The sequence below is a fragment of the Podarcis cretensis genome (genome assembly GCF_951804945.1).
Source record: "Podarcis cretensis genome assembly, chromosome: Z".
Taxonomy (NCBI): Eukaryota; Metazoa; Chordata; class Lepidosauria; order Squamata; family Lacertidae; genus Podarcis; species Podarcis cretensis.
In genome coordinates, this window is record NC_137184.1 from 47,203,830 (window position 1) to 47,224,466 (window position 20,637).

At 48.2% G+C, this 20,637-nt stretch overlaps 1 protein-coding gene across 5 annotated transcripts; it reads left to right on the forward strand.

Annotated features, from left to right (window-relative positions):
- The first annotated feature begins 4,046 nt into the window (after positions 1-4,046).
- Positions 4,047-18,771, forward strand: LOC307208167 (sestrin-1-like). 5 transcript variants are annotated; one of them, XM_079962606.1, is made up of 10 exons: positions 4,047-4,688; positions 8,509-8,583; positions 9,008-9,214; positions 10,179-10,361; positions 10,982-11,206; positions 11,568-11,673; positions 12,278-12,396; positions 12,908-13,098; positions 14,276-14,420; positions 17,104-18,771. In XM_079962606.1, the coding sequence occupies exons 2-10, from the start codon at positions 8,554-8,556 to the stop codon at positions 17,191-17,193; spliced, it is 1,296 nt and encodes a 431-aa protein (XP_079818732.1). In that variant the 5' UTR covers positions 4,047-4,688; positions 8,509-8,553; the 3' UTR covers positions 17,194-18,771. The 5 variants fall into 5 exon arrangements, with proteins under 5 accessions (XP_079818732.1, XP_079818729.1, XP_079818733.1 ...); XM_079962604.1 differs by lacking the exon at positions 4,047-4,688 and adding an exon at positions 5,718-7,092; XM_079962605.1 differs by lacking the exon at positions 4,047-4,688 and adding an exon at positions 5,718-6,561.
- The last annotated feature ends 1,866 nt before the right edge of the window (positions 18,772-20,637 follow it).

Below are 20,637 nucleotides of genomic sequence, written 5' to 3' on the forward strand. Positions count from 1 at the left end.
TGAAACCCAATCAAAGCAGGAGTTCTGTTGGTTTTCTGTCCCTATTTGGGGAAAAACAAGGGTGTATGTACTGATTCATGATGCCCAAAGAGGGGAGCTCAGATCTGAGTCAGTGAAGAAATTCAAAATGGAAATCAACCGCCAAGATTCTAGATCTGGTTTTTTTAAAGAGACTAGCCCTGGCTACAAAACAAGGTCCCAAATAATGTTTTCACAGTGTGAGAAGCAGAGGAAAATAAAAAAAGGATTTAAATAGCTCTTTTTAAACAGCTGAAGCTAATTTTTGAGTTATTTAAATCTCTTCTGACAGCATGGATGTGTCTGTTCAGGAACCCTGGAAGAATAAAAATGGTTGGGTAAATGGAGTTCATAGAATTGTAGAATTGGAAGGACCATGAGGGTCATCTAGTCCAACCCCCCTGCAAAGCAGGAATCTTTTGCCCAGCATGGGGCTTGAACCCATGGCCGTGAGATTTAAGAGTCACATGCTCTTCCAAGCTATCCCAGCTATTTGTCCATATGGCTGCACACTTGGGATTTCATTGGCTGCTTCCTAGAGTGTCCATTTCCGTACTTTGTCCCCATCTTTAAAAACAGTTGAAGTAAAAATAAAAATAGGAAAAGGAAACTCTTGTGCAATCTCCACCCCACACTAATGCAGTGTAAGTAATCAGGACAATACCTGCTGTGAATATTGCACAGCAAGAGAAAAGAGCCAAGCCATCTGCAACCTGAGGGAATAGACAAAGACATCAGGGCGTGGAGAGAAAAGGCACAAGGAAGAGTGAGCACAGTCTATATCACAAGGCAATTCATGATGGCTGCTGCATTAACAGGGTTTAAGGCCCCCTGAACATGTGTGGAGAGGCAGGGTGACGCAATGGTTAGAGAGTTGGACTGTGACTTGGGAGACAAGGTTTTGAATCCCTACTCAGCCATGAAGCTCACTGGGTGACCTTGCGCATAGCCCACTTCACTGGGTTGTTGTGAGGATAAAATGGGGAAGAAGAGAACATTGTACACCACCATGAGCTCATTGGAGGGAAATGTGGCATATAAACACATTAAATTAAAATCAATCAATCAATCAATCAATCAATCAATTAATTGGTTAATGCATGTGTTTCTGCATTGCAGGCAGCTGCTGTGTTGGGGCATTGTGTCTCACTGCAATCTGAATCAGGATAGGCACCTACACCAGTTACCTTGGGGCAGGCTATGAGGGTCAGGGGTGTGTTAGCATGAAATCTTGCAATCGTGCAATGGGTTAGCTCAGGGGCACCTGCAGAGGCCCACATCTCTGCAGTTGGGGGTGCTGTGTCAATTCCGGGAGCCATAGGAGCAAACTCCTAGAGACCGAGGGGTCTTCACACACACACCCCAATAAAATATTTGAAGGGCCCCCCAAAGCTGATGGGCATTGCCATTTGAACAGTGTGTGTGCACCATGTCATGTGATCAGTTATGCAGGGTGGGGCTTATTGCCCCCCTCCCCAATATTTTATTCAAGTTGGGCCCCCTACCTGAAACCTCCTGCCCCTCTTTTCCCCTCTTCTTGCTATTACTACTTATTCACAAGCTATGTTTAAGAGTAGACCCATTGAAATTAATGAACCTCAGCTAATTGGGACGATTAATTTCAATGTGTCTGCTATGAGGATGAAAAGCATTAAAACCCAGAGAGAGAATATGAATGGGTAACTGGATCAGGAGGTTAAGAACATGAGAGAAGAAGAGCCTGCTGGATAAAGGCCAATGGCCCATCTTGTCCAGCACCCTGTTCTTACAGTGGCCAACCAGATGCCTGTGGGAAACCAGCAAGCAGGAGTCAAGCACAAGAGCGACTCTCCCCACTTCTGTGGTTTCCAGCAACTGATATTCAGAAGAATTGCTTCCTCTGACTCCATCCTGGCTTGTGGCCATCAATAGCCCTCTCCACTGTAAATTTGTCTCTTCCTCTTTTAAAAGCATCCAAGTTTGTGTCCATCACTGCCTCCTGTGGGAGCAAGTTCCACAGTTTAACTCTTTACTGCATAGAGGAGTTCTTCATTTTATGTGTCCTTAATATTCCCACATTCAGTTTCATTGGATGTCAGTGAGTTCTAGAGTTATGAGAGAGGAAGATAAACTTCCCTCCACTTTCCCCATGCCATGCATAATTTTGCAATCTTACCATGTCACCTCTCACTCACCTTTTCTATAAACTGTCCCAAACACTGTGCAACCTTTCTTCATAGGGGAGTTGCTCCACCCCCTTGATCATTTCGTTTTGCCTTTTATGAACCTTTTCCAGCTCTACAGTATTCTTTTTGAGGTGAAGTATCCAGAAATGTACACCGTACTCCAAATGCAGATGCATCAAAGATTTGTATAATGACATTATTATACTGGCAGTTTTATTTTCAGTTCTTTTCCTAATAATCCCTAGCATGGAATTTGCCTTTTTCACAGCTGCTGCATTCAGCAGCTTCACTGAGCTTGCTCCTTCTTGTGGGTACCTGGCAATGACCTGTAATTCCATTTTTGCATTCAGATGAGGGAATGTTGTTACTTAGGGCACTAGGCTTTTGATGTTTCATCACCAACCAATGGCCTTCATAATGAGCAGAAGGGATTATCTATAATACTATCCATATTCTCTCCTGGTAATCTTTCTAAAACCCAGGGATCCTCCTCTACTCATGCAATTGCCGAAGTGTATTTCTATGCTAGGTGTCAGAATAAAAAAGGCACTCCCGTAATTTTCCTTCTTTTCAGCTGGGTGGGCAAGTCCTTGGGATTTCTGCGCAGCAACTCGCTTGTGAACAAGGATTGCTGGGATGTTCCTATAGTGGCTTCCTGAGGAATGGAGCAATATTTTCACGTACCCACTACTAAAACCAGTTTGGAATGTTAGACTCCCAAACTAGAAACTGTGGCACAAACTGGGTTCAACACAAAAAAAGCTGTTGTTAGATAGCAGTAGTGCTTATGTCCCCGCCCCCTCAATATAATTTACATTTTTAGAATGCTACCAACAGTAAGGAAAGAAATTGCAGGCAGGTATTCATAACATGAATACACCAGTATCAACTGGTTACAAGCTATGAAAACCATGAATAAAATATTGAGCTCTGTACTGCCTTGTAGGATCCAGCAACCAGATGCACAAATATAGGATTTGGGACATCTGCCTTCTCAGAAGTACATGTGAAAAGGATCTAGACCAGAAGTTTAACATGAGTCAATAGTGTGGTGCAGCAGCAAAAAAGCTAACCCAATTCTAGGCTGATTCAACAGAGGTATAGTGTCTTGATCAAGGGGAAGTAATAGTACCGCTCTACTCTGCCTTGGTCAGACCACACCTGGAGTCCTGTGTCCAATTCTTGGCACCACAATTTACGAAGGATATTGCCAAGCTTGAACATGTACAGAGGAGGGTGACTAAGACGATCAACTCTCTGGAATCCAACTCTGATGCGAGGGATGCTTGAGAAAGTTGGGTATGTTTAGATTGCTAAAAAGAAAACAGAGGAGATACGAGATGCATTTTCAAATATCTGAAGGACGTCACATGCAAGAGGGAGCAAGCTTGTTTTCCCCTGCTCTGGAGGGTGGGACTCAAACCAGTGGATTCCAGCTACAGGAAAGGAGATTCATCTGGAAGAACTTTCTGACAGTAGGAGCTCTTTGACAGTGGAAGGGACTTCCAGAAGAGGTGGTACGCTCTCCTTCCTAGGAGGTTTTTTAGCAGAGGTTGTGGGGGCACCTGTGTGGAATTATTTAGTTGCGATTTCTGCATTGCAGTGAGTTTGACTAGTTGACCCGTGGAGTCTCTTTCAACTCTACATTTCTATGTTTCTGTCATTCTGCAGGGCTCAGGATTTTGGGGTTGTAGCGGGGGGTGGCGGGAGGAGAAGAAAGTGACTGAGCTCCATATATAGAGTATTTATATCGAATGAGAAATTTTACGGTATGTATACGGCAAACTATTGCAGTAATATACATTGGAGCTATAAACGGAAAAACAAAGAGTGGACCGAATAACCAAAATAGTATTAGTTTTTAAATTTTATTTTATTAATACAAGTGTTCTTGCTATTCTTTGCAGGTTACAAGCTTCTGAAGACTTCAGTAGGTTCTCCGAGTAAACCAACAGGTATAGGAGGAAGCTAGCCACATGCACATACACATACAAGCGCGCGCGCACACGCACGCACGCACGCACGCACACAGAGTAACATACACACATGCACAAAAACACACATGCAAAAATAAGGCGCGACTCCTTTAAGAACTGTCAAGGAATACCACGCTGGAACCTTGGCCCCGCCCCTTTCACCTAAATAGGCGGGGACTAGGCGCTTGACGGGCAGGTAACTTTCCATTCGGACCCACGTGGTTACGCAAGCCTCCTGCCGCAAGGCTCCCCATGCCCCGCCCCGCCGTCCGGGATAGGCCAGGAGTCCTTATTCGGCTCCGCCCCTCTGCAGTGTTTGGACAGCGTTGGGAGGTGGGCCACGCCCCTTCTCCTCTTAACTCCAGCTAGGCTGTCCGGGCTTGTAAGCTTCGCCGGTTGGCCGCGGCTCAGAGTCCGGTAGTGGCCGTATCCATGCAGTGAGGGAGGAAAACCCGGCAGGCCGGTGAAAATGATACTCTGCCCCGCTAGCACGGAACATCCCCGCGGAAAACAGTGCCATAGGCTGCAGGTAAGCGGGAGATCCTCTGAGATGCTGGCGGTGACTGTCTTTGCAGGGCTTAAGGAGACCCCCGAGGGAAAGGGGCGTAGAAGTCCCCTCATTTAAAATCACGCTCACTTCGGGCTCACTTCCCGCTTGCACAGCTTAAATGCTGCAGCAGCGGCACGACCAACAAACTCATTCCACAGACCCTCCGCGCTTGCAAATTCCACCACGTCCGTAGAACAACCTCCCCCGAGGTGGCCGGTTTGGGGCGCTGGCGCCGCGTCCGAAAGGGTTCGTTTAAAAGGGATTCTTGTGGCAACCGGGTCAGAGGAGGGTGCAATTTCTAGAGTAAGCAAAGAGCTCCAAGCCCCGCCGGCGTTTGCTGGCGAGTCAATCGCGCCGGTCGGATGGGGTGCACACGCCCCCTCCTCCAGTCCACTCCTGACAGCGGGTGAATGCTACGGATCCCCGCTTCTCAAAAACATGCGAGCCGTTGAAGTTGCAGCCGGAACGTGCGTGTTGTGTCCCCCACCTTCCCCCCACAAAACCCTGCGGTGGACTTTTTCGCTTTAATTGGGGGGAGGGTCCCTGAACGTCGCGCCCCCAGAGTGCCCTTCCCCCACTTGCTTTGCTTTCTTGGCGTAGCTGAACCTCCTAAGGGCAGGAGAGCCGGGGGCGGGCGTGGGGCGTAGAAGGCTCTCCGCTGACTCTCAGGATTAGGACCCATCAGGAAACGGGCGTGCGGGGGGAGAGGCATGGTGCTTGCCGCCCTGCTTCTCCACATCCATCCGGAGCGGCTGTTTGTCCGGTGCGTCCCTGGAGCGCTGCCTGTGCGCGTTCGGCCTCCGCCGCTCTCTTTGTCCTAGTCCGGGCGGCAGAGGCAGGGATGCGGGATGCTGCTGCCGCCGCTTCTTCTTCTTTCTCCTCCTCCGCCTCCCCGCGCTGCCAATCAAAGTTGTTTTTCTCTTTTTCCTCCTGCGTTTCGTCGGTGGTGCGGCTAGGGGGCGCTGCGGCCCGCTCGCTGCGGCGGGGGTGGGTGGGTGGGTGGGTGCATAGATGGATTGGGGGGCGCGCCGGCAGGGAGACAATGGGGCCGCTACCGGGACGGGAGAGTGGGCCGTCACTGGTCCAGCTGCTGCTAAGCCTTCAAGAGGGGGCGTGTTCTTTGGGGTTTCCCCGAGATGTTGCGTTTTGGAAAGCCTTTTTAAAAAGGGAACTCAGGGTTTCTGCACCGCCCTGCAGAGACCACCGCACACTCCCCCATTTTGCTGCTGCTGCTGCCCGTGCTTCTCGTAGTGTTTCACTTTGCTTGGAGGTATAGACCTCTCGCTTCCCCAGGGTGCGCCCCCTTGTCTATAATTCTCCCACTTGAAGATGGAGGTTGGCTGGCTTCAGCGTGTCGGGTGTTTGGGGAGGGGCGAAGAAGCACCCTGGTAAACTAAACTGTGGATCCTGCTCCCCCCAAACACGTATCAGCCTATCTCTCTGTTCTCGTTGTTGTTGTTGTTCCCTTGATGGTTAATCTGCCACTTGTTTGAAACAATTCTGTAAAATGATGTTGGGGTGTTTTTTCCCCTCCCTTCACATTGGGTTGTAAGTTTTTCTCAGGGTAGGCACATCGGAATGAATGAACCTAAGTTAGTCAGGGTCATTAATTTTAATGGACTCTTCTCTGAGTAGCAAAAGCATTTGTAAGAACCGGTTGGCATTCATCTGCACCTTGGTTCAAAGAATTTCATCTGTTCCCAAAGCAGAGTGGTGGTGGTCCATCACACTTGCATGCATCTAGCCTGCATCCACACCATACATTTAAAACACATTCCTCCCTCTGCTCCAAAAGGAAAAGGAATGCTGGGAACTGTAGTTTAAGGTGCTGGGAGCTGCAACTCTTTGAGGGGTGAGTGACAGTTCCCAGGGTTCTCTTTGGGAAGTAGGTGTGCTTTATATGTGTGTTGTATATACAGAAAGAGAGGGCATCTCCAGGACCAATAGCTTACTAGATTACTTATTCATCAGGGAGATGGAGAAGGTGTGTATGGGGGGGGGGGAGAGCCTAGACCCCTCCTTTCAGAGCATGTTAAAAATAAAGCAGGAGCTGCAGTGAGCTCCCTCTAAACAGGACTCTGGCACAAGACCCCTGCGACTAACTTGCACAGAACTCTCGTGTGTCCGGACCAGGTGGAGTCTCTGAAGTTCCTGAGGCTCGAAGGCCAGGCTTTGGCACTTCCACTGACCCCACTGCCGCATCACTTTCCGATGTTGCTTTTTCTAATTTTATTTTAGAGTTCAGGAATGTTATTTTAAGGCCCTGTTAGACTCTGAAGGAGTGGGGTACTCTGCCTGGATATGTGAAACTGAGTGATTTTCCACTGTCCCGTCCTTCTCTGCTCTGTCTATTTGCCATGAGTTCCAGCCTCGATGCAAATGGGTGAGTGAGGGAGTAGTGGTAGAAAAGCCCCAAAGCCCTGGGTGGGTGGGTAGGTGGGTGGGTGGGTCGACTTCCCAGATCTTAAATGGACTGCACAAGACTTGCCTTAATGTTATCCATAGCTCATTGCAGACTGAGAGGGAGAGTTGTTTGTATTGCTGTACAGGCAAGCGATGCTCTTAGGCACCTGCAATTGATACAGTTTTTGCACTATCTGTTGGGTTAGCTCAAAATCTGTTTATGGGGCTCTGGGTGAGATTTGAGCCTGAGCCTCCCCTGAATGATTATTTAAGTGGGAGGCAGGAGCCCCTCTGGCTTGGAAAGACCAGCTGAAGATTTCAGGGGGTAGGCTGGAGGGTAAAATGCATGTGAACCTGGACTTTGAGATACAAGGACTTGTAGGAAGGAGCCCTCCATGGCAGAATCACTGATAACAAATGTCTGCTTTGATTAGTTTGTTCAAGGAAGGTATCAGAGGAACCTTGGCTTTCATTAAAAAAAAATGGGGAGAAATGAGCTTCTAGTCCTCAATAGGGTATAAACTGACCTGTGCAGTGATTGGTGAAATTATCTGTAGGGTTTGGGGGCTCAATCTTGTGTCTTCTGATTGGGAGGGAAGAATTCAGTGATACATTTTCCTCTCCCTTCACTCTTCCCTAGCAAAAATAGATATATCAGAAATTAGTGCAATTAGCCTTAATGGTGTATTGCTTCTACATGGTGGCAAAAAAAAAAAAAAATGTGTCAGCACCCTTGTATCCTGCTTGTGGGTTTCCCAGTGGTATCTAGCTGGCTGTTGTGAGACACAAAGTGATGGACCCTTGCGCTGGTCCAGCAGCCGGCATGTACTTATTTATAGTCCAGAACTGTGTGCAGCCCTGAACCCACAAAGAAAGTGCCCAATTCTAAGTTTTCTTCTAACACCCAGTCAGCTTCCCAGAGAAGGGCATTTTCTCTTTTCTCAGATGATGGGGACACAGTCTCTTTCCACCGAGACCCCATTGCCCCCTACCATGAGTGTTGCTTAGACTTGCTGTTGGGCTGCTTGATCTTTTGATATTGTGATGCTCGGCTTTCTTTAATAATTTGTGTCTGTCGCTGGTTGTATGCTTCTTGTACTGATTTGTGCATTGCAATGGTTACGCACCTGGGAATCTTTGTGTGGTAGAGCATCTCTGTTGCCTGCAGAAGGTCCCAGGTCCAGTTCTGGGTCTCTCCCAGGAGAACTGCAAAAGGCTCTGGTCTGAAACCTTGGGAAATTGTTCCCAGTCAGTGTAGAGAAGGGGTGGGAAACCTTAGGCCAGGGGTCTGGATGTGACCCTCCACTCCTGGTTCTTACCCCTGGAACTCTCCCCATGCTGCTCCCTTCACTGATCTTGCTTCAAATCCAAACTGTTTTGTTTGTTTTTTGCCTAGCTGGAATGTACCCTTGAACTCTCATAATGCTTCTTGGTTTTCTGGATGGAGGATATAGAGGATATTGAGGATTTGGTGAGTGTGTGTAGGATCTAGCCTACCATACAAACGTAAAATTTTCAGTCTTTGCTCCTCTTACTTTTGCTTCTGGCCTCACCCACCTCTGGCATGTGGCCCTTGGGAGATTGCCCAGAAGGGAACGCAGCCCCTGGGCTGCAGAAGGTTCCCGTTGCAGAAGATACTGAGCGACATGGACCACTGGTCTGACTCAGTATGAGGCAGCTTCCAAAACCCCTACAAGTTTAATCAGTAATAAAAGCAACTCCTGCCTTTGAGACACATTGCGTTCCATGAGCTTGCAATTTCACTTTCTCGCTGCACCTGTCAACCTCTTCTTGTTATCACCCTCTTCTCCTATTCCCAAAAAGAGCAGCTGGGGGACACAAAACACCTTTCTCATTCTCCTCCTTCCCCTCCCTCCCCCCTGCTCCCTCCCCAGGTAGCAAAGATGAGTGCTGGTGACAAAGAGAGGACTTCCCACTTGCTCTTTGTGAAAGCCCTGGCTACCCGCGGGTGCCTCGAAGCCATAAGCCAGCAGATGGGATATCACCCGCAATACCTGGACAGTTTCCTCCGGATGCAACACTACCTACTGCACATGGATGGGCCGCTGCCATTCTATTGCCGCCACTACATTGCCATCATGGTGAGTGGGGGGGAGCCAGCCCTCAACGTGGCACCTTTGGCTTAAAGGGCCAGGTGCACTCGCACTCCAGGCTCCAGCCAGAGCTTGCTCGGCACCTGCCTGTTGGCACAAGCCAGCCTTTTCCAACCTGTTTGGACTGCATCAGCCCCAGCCAGATTAGGTGTTGTAGTCCAAAACTTCTGGAGTAACCAAAGCTGGTTCCGCTGCCATGCAAACTCTGTGTGTGTGTGTGTGTGTGTGTTTCATTTGTTTGCTACAGCTGTTGGTCTCACTCATCCCTTTCACCCCACACTTCCCCCATTTTACGCACCAGTTTGCTGTTATTGGTTTGGAGCTGCTCATAACCCTGTGTTGTCTCTTGTCCGTTGGGTCTGGTGTGGGTTTAAGGGAGGAGGCAAAAGCAACAGGGTCTATGAAAGGCAGGGCCAACTTAATTCTAGGCTTTGTACCTGTCTTCCTCCCTATGAGGATAAGGATGAGGAAGCTGGCAGCCAGTGCCACCCTCTGCACTAGTAAAAAAGGCGGACACATGGGGTCTGGTTGAAGGAAAGCTGAGGTTAGGGAGGCAGTACCCCACCTGTCCTCATGGACCATCCTCTGCTGCCCAGACCTTTATAGCACTTGTGCAGTGCCTTAAGGGTGCTGCACAACTGGGCATACATGCCAGTTGCCTTCTTCCTGCATTGCCTCCAAAATAGCCTCTATATGAAAAGCACATTGCGCTAAGCGCATTGATCAAGATGCCTGTCCCCATGGGCCAAGCAGAACAGACTCCCTTGGGAGATTGTAGCCTCTCCTTCTTTGGGGGTTTTTAAAGCAGTGGTTGGGTGCTCATCTGTCTGGGATGCTTGAGCTGAGATTCCTGCATTGCAGAGGGTTGGATGAGATGACCCTCAGGGTCCCTTTCAGCTCTACATTTCTTTGATTCTGAGTGTATTTAATGTGCCTGTTGCATCTCTTGCAGGCAGCTGCCCGGCACCGGTGTCGATACTTAGTGAATCTACATGCACTGCAGTTCCTGAGGGTGGGTGGTGACCCTCAGTGGCTGAGAGGCTTAGAATACATCCCCCCAAAACTCCAAAGACTCAGCGAGATTAACAAGATCCTGGCACACCAGCCATGGCTCATTGGCAAGGAGCACTTTGAGGTAACATCGTGGGTCTGTGCAGAAGGAATCTAGCAGAGAATGGTGATACAGTTGGGGAGGCCCAGCCAGATGGGTGGGGTATAAATAAATTATTATTATTACTATCATTATTATATTTTATATATTAATATAATATATTATTATATTATTATATTTTGACAGAATTGCTTCATCGTTTATTTTGTATTATGTGTGTTTATTGTGTGCAGTTGGTTTTAAAGTTGTAAACCTGCTTAAAAGCCAATTTAGGCAGCACACAGATTTAATAATGATGATCATGATCATCATTATTAAATCTGTGTGCTGCCTAAATTGGCTTTTAAGCAGGTTTACAACTTTAAAACCAACTGCACACAATAAACACACATAATACAAAATACACGATGAAGCAATTCTGTCAAAATGTTAAGATAAATGGCAGCCACAACTGAAATACTGGCAAGTGGGTGTGAAGCCTAACTTAAAACAGGCAGCTGGACTAAATTTAAGGGCACGGATTAAATGAAGCATTCTGACAGCTGTGTGAGAGGTTTTCCGTGTCTGGAATGTGGGGTTCCTGGGAACTGAGGCCACTGGCTGCATTCAGAGGTGATTTTCCCCTTCTGTTGCTTCCCTTTCAGAAGCTGCTGCAGATCAGGGAGGAGAGCTGGTCCCTTGCAGAACTGGTCCATGCTGTTGTGCTCCTTGCCCACTACCATGCACTGGCCAGTTTCGCCTTTGGATGTGGCTGTGAACAAGACTTCCCGCCAGACGGCTTGCTGAAGCTCACGCTGCCGGGGAGCCTGTGCTTTTGTGAAGTCAACAATGGCTGCAGCCAGGATGTGTTTCATAACAACCGCAAGAAGGTGCACTTGATGCTCCGGGGGCTGGGAAGGGAGGTTGGGGGGGTATACAGAGAAGTGGGCATGGTGAGAAGGCAGGAATATTCTGTACTTGAAATATGGGATTTGTGGCTCAGTGGTGGAGCATCTGCTTTGCATCCAGAAGGTTGCAGGTTCGATCCCGAGCATCTCTAGGTAGGACTAGAGAAATCCCCGGCCTGAAACCCTGGAGAGCTGCTGCCAGTCAGTGTAGACAATACTTGATGCACCACTGGTCTGACTGATCATCATGACTGTGGTTGGGTGGGGAGGAGCCCTTCTTGGACTGGGAGCCAGCAAAACTCTTTGGTGTTTTCTCTCCCCCCCCCCCCCCGCCGGCCTGCAGTCTATGGATTCCTGTGCAGAGGTGGAGTCTCTACAAGAGCGCATTCACAAGCTGAAAGTGGAGAATGAGGCACGGGAGGAGATGAGAACACCTGAGAGGGAAGAAGGTAATGCCTAAGAAGGGTATTGGACGCTGGTGGATGCCAGTGGTGGCAGCCACTCGTTGGGACTGGTGGGGTGGAAGGCAGGGAGGCCAACAGTAGATGGCACCAGAGCCCATGGCATGGAGAGCCAGCTGCTTCTAGCTTCTACCCCTTCCTTCTCCCTGCTGTGTTTGACAAGGCCAACGCTGAGACCAAGGAGGAGGAAGCTGGCAGGCACTACCATCATCTGGGCTGAGAAAGCTCAGTTTGTAGAACAAGAGGCTCTTAATTGCAGGGGGCTGGACTAGATGATCCTCATGGTCCCTTCCAACTCTACAATTGTATGGTTCTATGATTGGTAGTGAGCATGATGGCAGACAGGCAGGCGGGGCAGCTGTAAACAGACTGGGTTCGGTGGGGCACTGCCTGTTTGCCCACATGGACCAACCTCCATTTAGGTAAGGCTGCAGGAGAACATTCTGGGTGGAGACATTTCTGCATGCAGGGAGTGAATGCAGTACTACCATGCATGCATACACACACACACCCTGGTTTTTCTCCAAGGCCCCTCTCCTTTTCCTTTCAACACAGCTTTCTTATTCTTTTTTCTTTTGCTTATGGCTTCCAGCTTGCAATGGTGAAATTTCTGGCACCACAGACATCTCTTGCTTCATTGAAGACCCCAGTTTTGGGTACCAGGATTTTGCTCAGCTTAATGAGAACCAACCACAGATATTCTGTGTGCAGGTACATGCTTATTACATTTTAATTTACACAACCTTTTAATATTTCAACCTCTAAGCAGGTTGCACATGTCAGCTGAAACCCATGCAAAAAACTCAAAATTCTGCATTCCGTACTGCTGCTGCTAATGGTAATAATAATGACAATGATAAATTCTACATTTTGAGTCACCTAATTCAGCAACAATGAATTTTATAGCGAAATAAACACAAGTAGTAAAAACCACAAAATATGTGGAATATCAAGACACAGCATCAATCTACAATGCAATTGCAGAATATTTCTAGAAAAATTTCACAAATGTTACAAAGGTGCTGCGTTAAAGTGGCTGTGATTGAGTGGTGATGATCCCCCTGAAAATGTCCTGCACAGTTGTGGGGGACAGAATTGGCACAGAAACCTTGCTGGTCCTCCCCAGCCTGCATTGGGGGCTGCTGGTGGCACCCTCCCTCTGCCTTTCCTTATCTGTCCTTTCTCTCGACCCACCTTTTTTTTTTTTTTTTCTTTTTGGCAGGATTACTCCTGGGCAGACCACGGCTTCTCACTGGTGAACAGGTTGTACACTGACATCGGGTTTCTGCTAGACGACAAGTTCCAAAAGGTCCAAAAGCTCCAGAGCTGTGTGCTGGCAAAGCGGCAGGGCTGTGACCCAGCCACATTCAAGCGCAGCGTGTGGAACTACGTCCACTCCATGTTCAGCATCAGGTAACCACTTCCTTCACCCGTCTCTCCTGTGCTCTGTGGGGGACCAAACACTTGTCCAAAAACACCCCCTGCCCGTCCCTCACGCAAGCCAGGCCACATACTGTGCTTAATGCAGGGCTGGATTAACCACTAAACAAAATAAGCACCTGTTTAGGGCATCGGGGAAGGGAGGCACCACATAAATTTTCCATTGCTGGATTTACCACCATGGACCCATAAGGTGCAGCTGAACGAGGTTCCACAAAAAAGCCTCTCACAATAAATGAAAAAAATCACACACACGGTAATAAAATAGCAATAATAGAGATTAATAATATACCGTTATTGTTTATATTCTGAATTAGATATATATGGAGGCACTACAGCCCAGCATGAGGAATCATCCCATTTCTCCCCACTCAGCCTAGTCTCTGCTGCACCCATTTAAAGCAGGACTTGGGGAGGTTTATTTCAGCCCGACGTAGTGGATGAGGCCAGAGGCAACAGCAGTCTGAGCAATGGATGTGATACTTACCTTCTATAAAGCAGGCTACATTCCGACCACCAGGGAATCTGCCCTGTACCAGAGTCACACCTGCTGGTCCATGTAACTCAGTGTTGGCAACTCTGACTGGGTACAGCTCTCCAGAGTATCAGACAGGGAGTGCAATTCGCAGCCTTACTTGGAGATGCCAGGGAAGTGAGTTTGGGATGTTCTGCATGCAAGGCAGGTTCTCTACCGCTGAGCCACAGTCTTAGCTCAAAGCAAAACCCTGAGGTTTCAGTATCCTGCCACACACCCTTTCAAAATCTCCCCCACCCAGGAGAGGCAGTGTAGCTGATCAGGGAGACATGCCAGGCAGGGAAAAGCACCCGAGGAGGGTGCATGCTGCATTCTATGGATCTGGGCAAGATCCCTGCAGGAAAGGATTTGGAGCTTCTGCTTCTGCTGTATGTGTGTATGTTCAGGAACTGGAGAGCCAGCTGCCTTTCAGAGACAGGAGGGTTTGGACCAGATCATTCTCCTGGGCTCCGGCAAATGTTTTGTTTTAGTTTCCTAAGCTTCAGCTGAGGAGGAAGCAGGCAGAATTCCTGTTCGCCCAGGGCATCTTGGAATCTGGCTTGAAACTGACATGTGTTTAGGGCGAGACAAACTATTCTGGTTGCCAGCTCCTGTGTAACTGCTGTTCCATTCCAGGTATGATGATTATGACTACTCAGAGGTGAACCAGCTCCTGGAACGGACACTCAAGCTCTACATACAAACTGTGACTTGCACCCCAGAGAAGTTGGATCAGGAGACGTTCACGCACTTTTGGAAGCAGTTCAAGCACAGCGAAAAGGTTAGAGATAGCAGGATTTGTGAGTGGATGGAGGACAGAGGTGCGGTGGTCCAGGGATTGCAGGGGTTGAAGACCCGTTACGGTTTCTACCTCAGGGTCCTGAAGCTGCCCAGTCACATGAAAGGGGAGCTTTTGAGCCACTGAGAAAAGGTCTTCTCTCCCTTTGTACTGACTGGAGCCCATCGGGAGTGAAAGGAGGTGAGTTCAGCCACTGAGGACGGTCTCCCAGGGTCACTCTGGAGGAGGAGCATCAGAAGAACACCAAGGAGAAGTTGTTCTCCATGCTCCAAAGCTGAGCATTTAATAACACTGAAAAAACAAGGTGCTGAAAAAACCACTTAAATTCAAAAGAAGATACTGGAGCACTCCAAATCATTTGCTTATGTACACGCACAGAAAATAGCAGATCTAGCCGAGAGGCAACACATGGAGATACAATGCATCTCTAATAGCTTTTACTGTATAATTATAAGATCATTGTATAATCGTAGAAGGGGGTGGGGTGTGTCTGTGACTATCCTGAAGGGATCCTGGCACTTCTGAATTTGCCACCTTATTACTGGTGGAGAATGTGTATGTGTCTTGGGCAAAGGGGCATTAGTCTGCTCCTTGGTGATGCCCAGGCTGTATCCATTTCACAGGCAATAGTAACAGCAACAAAACCACATCTCCAATGGTGAATTGTTGGGGGGGGGGTGAGGTGCCCTCTCTTTTTAGAGCATCATGGTAATGTGGTACAGGCAGTTCTCGCTCAGCTGATGTTTGCATTCCTCTTCACTTGCAGTGAATCCAGAATGCTCCCCCACCAAAAAAAAACACTGTTAGAATGGCAGCTGGGAAATTGTTCTGCCTAAAATATTTGTTTTCTCTCCTTGCCCCACCACTCCAACATACTTGTCAGTTATTAAGATGAGGAAAGAAGATACTGCATTTGAAAATTTTTAAAGGGAAGAGGAAAGTGTGGTGAAATTCTCATCCATAGGGGGCAGGGGCTTTGTCTTCTGTACTTCACTTCTAAGGTGCCCAAGGCTCTGTGTGTATGTTGGTCGTCTCTTCTTTCATTCTACAAACCATCATACTCCAGCAGCTTGAACTCTGCAGCACCCCTGGATGCCCCCATGCCCATTAAAGCCCACAGAGAGACACCACAAGAACTCGCCCTTTGGGGCTTTTTTTCAGATTAGGAGGCATGGGCAGCCAGAGAGGCTGCAGAATGATTTGCTGGAAAATAAAACATGCACAATATACCCCTCTTGCAATGAATAAGCAAGCTCATAACCCAACAGGCACAGTCTGCTAAAGACATCTTTATGAGGCAAAAGACAGAGCTAGAAAACTTTTGAGAAACTGGAGGAGAGATTCCAGCACAGTGCTGGCCTTGACAGAGATTTGGACAAGGAGTGTTACATGCACTTTTTGGTCCCCACCAACATGCAGACCCTGCCCTGCTTTTTAATTGAGTGAGCTTTGCTTATGTGCCCATAGTTCTGTGTGTTCTACTGCCGGCTGTGTTCTTTTTTTTTTGCCCTGCAAAATCAGCCACCTGCTTTGCAACCTGAGGATCTAACCACCTTGCTTGGCAAAGACATTAATCTCTGCTGCTGCTGCCTTTTCAAAGAAGTTGGCTGGCCCTGTGTATTTTTAAGACCCTGGGGGAATTGGATGTCCATGAATCATTTTCTGTACCAAATGCCAGGTTGTTAGAGAGGGTTTTTTTGTTTGTTTTTTAAAAAAACTTTTATATCAAGACTGCAGGATTGAGGGCACTGGAGAGAAGGAGGTTGGGTTTCTCTCCTCTCTTCTCTCCCCCAACCCACCCCTTCCTAAGTGAGCAATTTAATGTGTCCCGACACAGGAGGGAGGGATTACAAACAATGGTTTGATTAATTTAATAGGCTGTGCTGATCTTGATTTACCACACTTAATTAAAAGTTGATGTGCTCAACCACTGAGCTTATGGCAGGTCCAATAGCTTAGAGAGCTTGGTGGATAGAGAGTATTATGTATATGCAGAAGGTCCCATGTTCAATCTACATCTACTGCAGAAGGTTGAGCAGCAAGACTGGGGAAACTGCTCTGCTTGAGGTCTTGGGAGTCTGCTGCTGCCAATGCTGCTGCTGTTGAGAATGCTAGGCTAGATGGACCAGCACTTGAATAACTCTGTACTGGGCAGTTTCATATGTTTCTGTCCAATCACAGTTAAATGGTGCAGGAGAGATGTTTTAGAGGTGGGCTGGGTGAACTTGAGAACCCACCTGGATCTGTCCCAAAGCCTCCCTAGTCTAGCACTGTGGCTGACCAGATGCCTTAATGGGAAGCCCGCAAGCAGATGGTGAAAGCACTCTCTCTAGCAGCAGTTCTCAGCAACTGGAATTCAGAGGCATACGGCCTCCAACTGTAGAGGGAGACAGTAGCCACCATTGGTAGTTTGGTGCTCCAATGAGTTTCTTAAAACACTATAACCTGTGAATGAACTCCAATGGAGATGAATTTCTGAAGATTCAGGATGCATGAAAAATGGAAGAGAACTGTTGAGCTAATGTTCTGTTTGTGTGATTCCCACGGGCATCTTATTGGCCACTGGCCTGCTCCAACAAGCTCACATGTACTTAACCCTTGCCCTGTGGTCCCAGTCAGGCTTCTTTGTCCTCTAACCATCCCTTTTTCTTCTGCTCCTTTTTAGGTCCACATGAACCTTCTCATCCTGGAAGCCCGGCTGCAGGCAGAGTTGCTCTACGCCCTTCGAGCCATCACTCAGTACATGGTCTCCTAGAGGGCTGCAGGCGAGCACCCCCTGGACTCTGGCTCATGCACCATGCCATTTCAGTGACTTCAGTTACTTGGTAGCTTTCCCTTCCCCTCTTAAGATGTGAAGAGAAAGATGCGCCTTTCCTCCCAGCGGTCCTCTGTTGTCTTGTGCAATTGCTGAGCTCTGAGGATCTGGGAGAAAGTATTGGGTCAGATGGCTGGCTGCGTGCAAGGGTGTTTTCTATCCAACAGCTTTTGGAGCCATTTCTGTCCACACAACCCTTTTGCAGGCAGGTGTGTGCTGCAAAGGGTGTGGAAAGCCACATGGTGGCTAGATGTTTTTAATGGGGATGGGTGGGGTCGTCATTGCAATTCATTGTTGGTCCAGTTGTAGCAGCTCTTACTGAGTTTCTGGCGTCCTTTACAGTATTAGAGGACCCTTTCCTTGCCTTGTGCCATTCCTGCTGCTCATAATTGTGCCAATGTCTTAGCCCACTTTGGGTCTTGGATGTTCTGTCAGTTGGGGTGGTCAGTGGCTTTAAGCCAAACTTGTGGAAAAGATAAGTCCCTGGACTTTGAGGGAAGGACTTTCTTGCTTCCTACTGGTCCAGCGGGGAGGAGGTCTGCAGCAGCCTTCTTTAACCTGGCATGCCCTCTGAATGTTTGCTGTACTACAACTCCCATCATTCCTCTGACTGCTGGCCATATTTACAAGAGCTGATGGGAGTTGGAGTCTAATGATGGTGGGAAAGCACCAGGTGGGCCTGCAGTGCTCCTCCCAGTGAGAGAATTCCACTCCATTACTCTTTCTAGAGTTGCCCTCAATGGTCATTTCCTGGCCTCCACTTCTGCTCTTTTTTATATTCCCAAAGTTGTACCAGTTTTGCAGCCTGTCTCCCGGCCACCCCAGCTGTCCCAATTGCTTCCCCTTCCTGATGTCTGATTTCATGGCTGCCTAGGAAGAGGGCTGTGACTCCCCAGCACCTTTTGGCTTTGGTTGTAGCAAAGCTACAGAGATTCCACAGATTCCCACCTTGCACTCCTGAACACTTTCACTCATTGCCCAAGGTGGGTTTCCTCCAATACGTATCCCCTTGTTTTTTTTACCCCCTCCCAAGGAACACAGTCTGATGCTGGGAGCTGGTTCTGGGTGGGTCTCCCTGTAATCTATAAATGCTCTTGCTAAGATTTCCCCACCACCGAGCCAGGAGGGCTGGGGTCCCGTTATAATGCTGGCAAATGCCACTCTGGAAACACAGCAAGCCCACTCTCCTTACTGGCACAAGGCGCTACGGTCACCCTTCATTTGGGCAGTTGTGCATGTTTGTTATATATGTGGAGCACTGTGCACACCCTGCACCTTTTGGGAGACTCTCACTTTGTGCAAGGCAGGATGGTGGGGAGTTTGCGGTGGAGAGATGCTGGTGGGAAGGGACCATTAAGAGCTGAAGACATCAGGGAGGTCAGGAGCTGGCTCAGTGCACACAGCGGCAGCTGACCTGTTTACTGTGTAAATGATTTTTTTGTGGGGGGGGGGACAGAACATCATGTGGGAAAGAGAGTAAAAGCCTATTTTTGCTAAAAATATACTTGTTCAACACTGCACTGAGTTTTTCTTGTCTTTCTTTGGGGGAGTGATGGAGGGGTGTCTTAAACTGCAGTATGTTGCATGCTGAAAGCCTGGCAAAGACAGCTTTGTTGCTCCTCCCTCTACGGTTGGTGTGGTGTTTTATTTGCAAAAAGTGTTGACAAAACTTTGCCCTGGAATCCATTTGCAGTGTTGGGACTCCGTTCTGGAAATGCAAGATTAATTTTAAAAAGAGGAGAGAGAGAAGAGTTTATGTGATGCTGCCACTCTTGAAAGTTGAGTGGGTCTCAGCCTCGTCAACACCTGGATGGGAAATTAGCTTATTAACTGGGGCTGACAGCCACGGAAGAACTTTGAGTAAAGTGTTTTTGTTGTTCCTCGTAATAAATGCTTTTTGTCCCTTGGCCAGTTCACCCTTATCTTTGGCCATTTTTAATGTCTACTCAAGAAACAATGTAGAAGTGGGGGTGCATCACTAGGAGATTGAAGGCTTGATTGTTGACTCCTGAATGGTGGTGGTGGATTTCTGCCAGGTAATGCAGCATCTCCCCTTTTCCAGAAGAAGGCTTCAGCATTTTGGGATGTAATTCATGGGCACCTGCAAGGATTCTTCTTGGTGGGAAGCAAAATACTGACATATTGGCTAGTTAATCTCTAAAAAATTCAAAAGAATGGCCCTTGTCCATTTCCTTCCCTCATGTCTCAAGTTGTGCAGGTGTTAGGCAACATTTGGAAAACAATATTTATACCCTGCCCATCTAGCTGGGTTTCCCCAGCCACTCTAGGCAGTTTACAGCAAATAGAAAATTGTTTCCTTCAGGGTTGCCTTCAGATGTCCTCTGAAAGGCAGATAGTTGTTTATTTCCTTGACATCTGACGGGAGGGCGTTCCACAGGGCAGGCACCACTGCCAAGAAGGCCCTCTGCCTGGCTCCGTGTAACCTCACTTCTTCCAGTGAGGGAACCACCAGGAGGCCCTCAGAGGTAACGATGGGGGTGGAGACATTCCTTCTGGTATACTGGGCTGAGGCCATTTAGGGCTTTAAAGGTCAGCACCAACTCTTTGAATTGTGCTTGGAAACGAACTGGGAGCCAATGTAGGTCTTTCAGGACCAGTGTTATATTGTCTCGGTGGCTACTCCCAGTCACCAGTCTAGCTGCCACATTCTGGATTAGGTGTAGTTTCCGGGTCACCTTCAAAGGTAGCCCCACATAGAGCGCATTGCAGTAGTCCAAGCGGGAGCATGCACCACTCTGGCGAGACACTCTCTGGGCAGGTTGGGTCTACCAGCTGGTAGACAGCTGCCCTGGACACAGAATTGACCTGTGCCTCCATAGATAGCTGTGAGTCCAGAATGACTCCCAGGCTGCGCACCTGGTCCTTCAGGGGCACAGTTTTTGCCCCATTCAGGACCAAAACAAAACAAGAAACCCAAAATTTGAAACTATATAAAAACATTTAAAAACATGAAGTATTTTTGACATTTGCCCCAACCCCAGAGTTTGTTCCGGTGAGTCTGAGCTCTTCAGCACTCGCAGCACAGCAATGTCCCTCTGGTCTCCCAGGAGTCTTTGAAGCAGAGCAGAGTGAATCTGGTCCCCACCCCCTAGGCCAGGTGGAAAAGGGCCTTGCAGGGAGTGGTCTTCAGCACTCACAGCTGGGCAACGTACAGTGGAAGCACTACATTTCCACTTTAAACAGCCATGGATCCTCCCCCAAGTATTCTGGAAATTGTAGTTCATTAAGATGCTGAGTGTTGGTAGGAGGCCCCTCAGGGAGCTACAATTCCCAGAGCAGTTTAACAAATCAATGCCTCTTTCCAGGGAACTCTGGGAACTACCTCTGTGTGAGGACTAGGGGGTTTCCAAACAACTATTGGCA